Consider the following 8,304-nt stretch of genomic DNA (forward strand, 5'->3'; position numbering starts at 1 on the left):
CAGGTTATAGATAATATTAAATTTGATTCATAATGTTAGTTATTATAAGAACTTGACATCTTTTTAACATTTTTTTCATCATCACCCAACTAAAAAACACGAATTTTTTTATCCATTTTGAAAGAGATTCTAAACGTCGTAAGTCATTTCATGATACATGCTACACCAATCAGAACCGAGTACCAACTTATCACACTCAAAATCAACAACATTTAAAATCTTTCGTAAATAACATAACAAATGCAATAGATTCTTGGTACAAGAGTTTGAATTCATTTAAAAATCAACGGTGTCGTTACACCTTTTCTGCAGCATCCAAAGTCATGATGGTGCTGAGGTTCATGGGTGATATGTAATCGGTAGTGCCAACCAAAATGTTTTTTACGATGAGTCTATTCGCTTTCTCTGATGGGTGGAAAGGATCCCAAAATGCATATATTTCCCTATTGGGACACAAATTCGATAATGGTGTGCATAGTCCGATTCCGTTGTATGGTCCTTGCCCGCAACATGCTATCTTCGCAGTAACAAATCCTACAAAGACATACATAAAAAGGGTGATTAACTTTTTAATAAAATATGCATTAGACCTAGCAAAGTATATATCGTGTCAGGTCGGTTAAAACATTAAACGGGTTGAGAGAGATTGATTGTAACCTGAAATTATCATGTCGTGTCAACCCGTTCAATTTTGTGGCGAGTTCATGTTAGGCTTTGGGTTTATGTCTTTTAACGTGACATGTTGTGTCGTGTAATGTTTCAACACTCAACATACTGACAGTCTAATAGTTTGGGAGGTGGAATTGAAAAAGTGAATAACCAGAAAGAGTAGTATTTAGGAGACAGAAGAACAAAATGTATAAGTTTAGAGGACAAAGTGGTAAGAGAGGAGATGGGGAGGCAGATGGGCGAGGTCACAAGGAGGAGATGGAATGTGAGAGGAAATAAAGACTGAAAATGAAGTTTTGGTTAAGGGCGATGAATTCGTTTTACATTACAAAACCATCAAATCCAAAGTTTTTTTATATCTATTTTGGTTTTGGTAAATCTAATTTACCTAATTACATATAAATAAAAAATATAAATATAGAGATCATTTGTTAGAAGTTTTCAACCCTGCCTTAATCGTTCAGTTTTCCGTGGTCATGATAACAGATTATTGAACGGGTTAAACTCTCCTACTCAAACTCATTATTTTGTTTGGAGTTCATGTCGTGTGAGCTTGTACGTAGTTGCCACATAACTTTTTTGTATCACTTGTGATTAGCATTTTCTTACGTGTCAATTGTTTATTCAAATATATATTGGTCACGCATACAAATCATAGTGTTTTACTTTTTCTGTGTGAGCATTAGTCCGCTGATGATTTAGGAGACATACCATATCTTCCGGGGTCAGAGATGAAATCGATGCTGGATTGACGAATATTGACACCAATAAACGTAGTACTCCTGACCTCTCGGTTGAGATCGTCTAGCATTTCTTGGAGTTGCGGGTTAAACAATCCTGCTGCTCTCTGCAACTCAGCCGAACATTCTCCATTCCTGCTGTGTTGGGCTAGTTCCGCTGGCACACAACCTATTGGGCCCGTGCCCGTCACCAAAACCCTACGTAATCCCAATTCGTAAAGCCTCTGCATTCAAAAATAGATCGGTCAGTGGTGAAAATTTCAACATTTGGTTTGCAAGTTCTTTGATTTCTCAAGAGAAAAAGCTAGACAACGTCTTGACGTACATAATACGTCACTGACATGATGCAATTCAATCACGTCGAATCATGGCACCACAAATTTCTTATGCGATGTGATTTTACTTATGTTTGGTGGCCTCCTTAACTACAACGACCGAAATAGGCCACCAGAAGGATTCAACTCGTCAATTTTGATATAATGTACCCTCTTGGTCTGTAATAACTTCATATTAAATGCGTTTGGTACACTGAAAAACCTACTTCAATTCTATCTTTAGTAATAAAAATGCTGTCAGAAAGATGCATCTACCTCCTTTCTTTAGAAATAAATAAATTTCTGTACACCCCTTATATGCTTTTATTATGTTATATTATAATCAGTTGAATCGTCGAGTGTAGCAAAATAACATAGTTCTCATGTTCTTTAACATGCTTCAAATTAAGGGCTAATCATGCTCATGCATGTATTATATAAAAAACAATAAAGATGCAATGAACAGTAACTTTACCATTAGAATTTTCCGGTACTCGGAGATGACATATACGACATAATTGGGAAGTGCAAACTGCCGAGATCTTGCAGAAAAAGGGACCAAATAGTAGTTGTTCACAAAGTCATTGCCTCCCAAAGTCACGAGTGTTAAAGATTGGCTTATAAGCTTTTCAGTCTCTTGAGGACCGATTATATCACTCACCCTTCGCTTGTATTGCTCCAAGTTTGCCATTTGCATTGGCATCCTTATGATGTTTGCCTGCACCACATATATATATTATATCATATGAACCACAAATCCCGTAATTAATTCCAATAAAACATTCGTCTTAAAGGTTGCATGAAAGCCAGATTTAGATATTTTAAAATATTGAGGATACTCTGTTTGTGTTAGTGTGTTTGATATTATGCTTTAAGAGACTGGGAAAACGTGGGCTTCCTATCAACATGAAAATTGAAGGCAACTAAATCATAATGTTCAGGTGCAAGGAAATAATATGGAGGTCTAACAAGGACCTGTTTTATATATTATTACATCTTTACTTTAGAAAAAGAAAGCAACTTTAAGTACTTTGAATTTGAAGGTTGTTAGTTTTCCCTTAAATTTAAAGGTGTCATTTTGTCAGACGTCCAGTCTTTTTTGCATTGCTTTATCCAGCCCATACATTGGCAGACAATATACAGATCTGAACTCTGAATTTATACGGCACGTGAAAAAATAGCTAGATGCCCTTGAATGAAGAGTGTAATTAACTTACAAACTGGGCTCCGGTATCGTTGAGTACTCCAACTCCAGCAGAAGCAAAATTTGCTCCAACAAGTAACTTTTGACCAGTGAGCATAGGACTCAAGTATGGCAATGTTGATTCTGCACCTATGGCTTCACCTGGTGATAGTCAGATCTAATAAATAATTAGAAAAAAAAACAAAACAAAAAAAAAAAAACAAAGAAAGTTGTTAATTTGAATATATTTTAGCTCTACATATAACTATTACACAAAACGAGATAGCTTTGACGGAATTATAACAGACAATGTTTTAGGCCAGCTGGTACGTTCACTTATAAAAATATTAGAACGAGAATATTCTACGTACTGCTCATGCCTGATGCCTGAAAACGTTAATTCAGTTTTCTTGATATATATAAAATGCAACATATTAATTTATAGGTAAGAGACTAACAAAATGTCAGATCACGGAAACATGAACTTAACTGATAAGGTCAGGGATGTTCAGTCCGTTGGAGAAACGGCCGGTGGGGCGTCGAGTGGGATAATCGATCCCATAAGGCCTATTGTCTGCACGAGCTGTTGTAGCCAAGTAGTTGTTGTTCCCATTATCGACCAATGAGTCACCGAACACAAAGAATGTTCGAGCATGGGCTTGAAGAGCAACGTTTTTCAACATTAGCAAAGCTAAAAACAAGAACATCGCTTGTGATTTTAAGGTTGCCATTGTAGTGCCACACGATTTGGCTATGTAAGTAGGTGTAAGATATGCACATATACAAAGACTAAGGCTGCTTTTATAATGCTGCTGAAAGCAAGAGTTCAATGATGCCTTTTAATACGCAGCGGGAAGTATGGTGATATGACAGTAGACTAGGTCAAATATGTGGCCAATCCCAACTACACAAGATCGTGGTAGTTTTGGTGCATTTAATTACTCAGTAACTTTCTTTTCATTGTATACGTACATTTTGTACAGGAATCACTCTTTGGCTGAAATCTGCTAGTATTTTGTTTCCTTTTGGTTAGATGTTGAAATATGTGATTGTTCCAAGAGCTGTAGACATGGTCCAGTTTGATATATATATATATATATATATATATATATATATATATATATATATATATATATATATATATATATATATATATATATATATATATATATATATATATATATATATATATATATATATATATATATATATATATATATATATATATATATATACAAACACATAATTAAATGTACATTATTTATCGTGCAATACTTCTTTAAAGAACACACACTCTATCTTTAAATATCATTTATAAATAAAATATATCTATATTGTATTTTTATTTGGATAATAATTCATCCTCGAGCCAAGTGGAGCATACATGAAGGATTGCGAGGCCACAATTATTGACCGGGGGGCACCAAAGAAAGTCTTTGGTTCAAGTCTAGGATGGCCCCGAATCTATTGTAGTCTGCATCATGATGTGTTTGGCGAGTTTTCCATCTTTTTTAGATACTTGTTATAGGCCTGACGTAAATGGTCGAGAAGTTTTCATATTTATACCTTTTTTATGCTATTAGTTTCTCTTTGATAGGTGTTAGTTTTATTTGAGTAATTAATTCTCTTTTGATGAATGGTTATATTTACAAAGAACATATAGTTATATTTCAGAAACATGTTATTTACAAAGAACATATGGTGTTTCGGCTAATAGTTTCTTTTAACATATAGATTTTGTGTTTCATATTTTTGGGTTAGGGTTTTGGACTTAGAGTTTAGGATTTAAGGTTCAGTAAAAATGAGTTATTAAATCCACTGTAAGTTAGCTCTCTAACTAAAGGAACATAAAGTTATGTCAAAAATCGATTAGTTTTAATACTTTTAATATCATATTGTGTTTATAAAATGATGTTAGTTTTTAATTATGAATATTAAGTCATATTGTTTCGGAAATAAACATACATTGCTATCTAATTTTATTAATTTGGTTTTTTGAGTACTAAATTGCTACCATATATGTTAATAAAGTTTATGCGTTCAAATTTCCAATATCGAGTTTCATCATGGACTTGTTATTCAATAATTTTAAGTATTAAAGAATAATTATTCTATTTAGATTTGTTTTAGGGTTTTTTGATAATTCAAAAACATACAATAGCATTAAATATAGGGATGGCAAAAATCCCCATACCGGATGGGGAACCCGAAACCCGCACCCGTTTTGACTTGAAGCTGATCGGGGATGGGGAATCCCCGAATAAAAAAATGTCCGTGGGGATGGAGATGGGGATACCATTAATCCTCGACCCCAGACCCGCCCCTGATATACATTAAAATATAAAAATAATACAAAACATATATTTATTGTACAATTTAAAATACATAATATTTAATCCAAGTAACCTAACTCATTAGTAATTACTTGGTTGAAAGCAATGATTTTTATAAACATGTATGCCAATGTATCATCAAAAAAGTAAAACTGAGCCCTAATCAAAATATGAACCTGTATTATTAATTTTATAAACAGGCAAAGAATAAATAGAGGGAAAAAAGAGGAAATGGTAGTGTAAACCCAATAAATGGTGTGGTGCTAATGACGGTAGGATCTACAGGTGGTGTATGTTGACGATGGTGGATGATGGAGGATATGATGGTACATGTTGAAGATAATGGTTATTAGGGATCTTCATGCAACCTCCAATCAAACTAAGATAAAATCATTGAATAAATGAAGTGATTTTAATAGTTGTGTGACAAACACTCAAATGAAATAAAAACCACCGATTCCTTTTCTGCAATCAAAAATCATCAATTCCTATGCATCCAACAGAAAAATGTATAAAACGATACAAAATACTCTTTTATCCAACAAAAATCATTGATACGAACCTAGAGAAGGTGGGGATTCATTGTGGTGGTGACACTTAGTTTTTTTTTTAACAGAGAGAGACGGAGGAGCGTTGGCGATGGTGAATGAGTTTTTTTTTGGGAATAGGGGGACTTATGGGAGCTCTAAGCTAGGGTTATTCATGGAGAATACAACGACATAGTTGAATGAGTTTGCGATGGTCTCCAATTAATGAGTTTGAAGATTATGGTGGCTAGGGTTTCTCATTGCACCAAAGGTTGAGGAGGGTGCAATGTGGGCGAAGATGGAGTGGGGCATGCTTAATGGCTTGCGATGGTCTCCAATTAAGGGGGAGATGGAGGAGAACGATGATGGTTGAGTGTCTGGTGACGACGACGTAATAATGGTGCGACGGTGGTACTATGATTAGGATTTGATGGCGACGGTGGTATTAGGTGAGAGGTAGTGGAGACAATGGTGTGTGGTGGTTTTGGTCACGGGTTATGGAGAAAGAGGAGATTGGTGGAGGAGGTAAAGGTGTAGATGGTGAATGGAGAAGAGCGAAGATATTATATAAATGGCCAGAGGTATAACATTATTTGGCTAAAGAAAGGGCGAAATAGCGGGGAAGTTGTTGGACGGGATGGAGAAGGAGATTTGGTCCAAAGCCAAAAGTCATACGTTGACCAAATAAGATATGATGCATAAAGTTATTGTACATATTACCCATCTTTGTATTGCCACATGAGACCCCTCTGGACAATGCAACATAAAGTTTGACATACGAAAATATTGTAACCGTACACGGTAGGAGCTTTTGTAGTTTTCCATCGTTTGGCGGGCTTAGTAAACGATAGAGGATGATGTTTGTTGAGGGGAATCCATTTGTAGAAGAGTAGTCGACTGATGTTTTGAAGAGAGACAGAGTGAGAGTAAGTTTGCATATAAAGCAACGTTTAATAAGGATTTGTCAAAGCTATTTCTCCATATTTGATTTACCCTATGTTCTGAATCTTGAAACTCCGTCCACTCCCTCTTCTTTCATTCGATTGTTCTAACGTATTGATATTTTGTACCTCTTAGTCTTAATTTTATTGTGGCAGATGACGATTAGATTCATTGTAACAGATAACTTCCGGACAATGATTAGTTTTATTTCATAAAAATGTCAATTTTCTAAAACACAATACATCAATGCACATTTCCAGGAGATGATTAGTTTTAGAACGATATTCCTCTGTTGGCTTTCAGTATAAAGCATTGGGACAAGATAAACAAAATGGAATCATAAAAGCATAAGATACAGAATAAAATTATACTTTTCTAATTGACATAATAAAACAAATATTTCTAGGTTTTAACCTAAAGTTCAAAAAATAATTCAAAAGCATTAACACGTATAATTTTTATTAAAACCAACGTCCTATACACATTAGTACATTTGATTTTTCAAGAAGCGGATTGCTTCGATTAATAATGTTGTTTAATCATACAGGACTATAAATTACATCAGTTGTGACCATATCAAAGTTAAATAATGAAAACAGTAAGTACGATTATATACTTGAACTTAATCTTATTCTCGAAAACATAATGAAAATTTACATGAATAACATATTTTCTACAAATATATGGAGCATTTACGAATGAATGAGCCTCTTGGCCAATAAAAACCAACAACTTGTTTAAAAATAGCAACTTATATTGAATACCCAGTGTAGCAACCAACATGTTCAAAAATTGCAACCAAATTATATATTTTCACATTAATGTGCTTCAATTTTTACCCTCAATAGCAACCAACTTATATTTTTACCAGTTTAGGCAATATACAAGTTAGAAACCTGATAGTGCTTTGTCATATCATCATACATGCGTCTGACACATTGAAGATTTGACAGCGGGCTTCCTGTTTCTCTTTCGTTCGGTCGATCATTCCACTACCCCACTGATTATTGCACTACGTTCATTTCAAAAAGAAAATTAAGCACCTGCAAAATTCTATAAAATGTTGATAAGAAGCGAAAGTTATATTTAGAAATTAAAATATATCTATTATTTAATGTCTAAAAGCACCAGGATCAAGGCTAAATTTTTATTATTGAGGTTTACTTTAATCGTCATTATTTAAATGGAGCTGAAAACTTTTAAAAAGCCAAATTTTCAGGGTTAACTTATATTACTATATATGAAGCGAACTTCCTGAAATAAGAAAGAGAATATATATATATATATATATATATATATATATATATATATATATATATATATATATATATATATATATATATATATGGAAAAATACACATAATTAATTATGCTTGATAAGAGATATAAAATTATTTCCCTACAACCACTTTTTGTCATTTCAAAACTCAAGGCTATGAAACGTAAGATGAAGTTTCAATATAAGTATAATCCCAATATATCATCAGATATTTCTTGTATGCTTAGATGAAGGTCATACCTCATTGCAGTCTTCAACTTATAATCATCCATGGTTCCTAATATTTTAAACAGAAAACACCATACAAGTCAAAACAT

At 33.7% G+C, this 8,304-nt stretch overlaps 1 protein-coding gene across 1 annotated transcript; it reads right to left on the reverse strand.

Moving 5' to 3' along the window:
• Positions 1-211: 211 nt before the first annotated feature.
• LOC111910996 (GDSL esterase/lipase At5g33370) lies at positions 212-3,713 on the reverse strand. Its single transcript, XM_023906763.3, has 5 exons — positions 3,397-3,713; positions 2,941-3,068; positions 2,199-2,441; positions 1,381-1,633; positions 212-534 (listed from the first exon to the last, which is right to left on the reverse strand). Exons 1-5 carry the CDS (start codon positions 3,635-3,637, stop codon positions 296-298), a joined length of 1,104 nt encoding a protein of 367 aa, XP_023762531.1. The 5' UTR covers positions 3,638-3,713; the 3' UTR covers positions 212-295.
• Positions 3,714-8,304: the final 4,591 nt, after the last annotated feature.

Source organism: Lactuca sativa, chromosome 8, assembly GCF_002870075.4.
Source record: "Lactuca sativa cultivar Salinas chromosome 8, Lsat_Salinas_v11, whole genome shotgun sequence".
NCBI classification, from domain to species: Eukaryota; Viridiplantae; Streptophyta; class Magnoliopsida; order Asterales; family Asteraceae; genus Lactuca; species Lactuca sativa.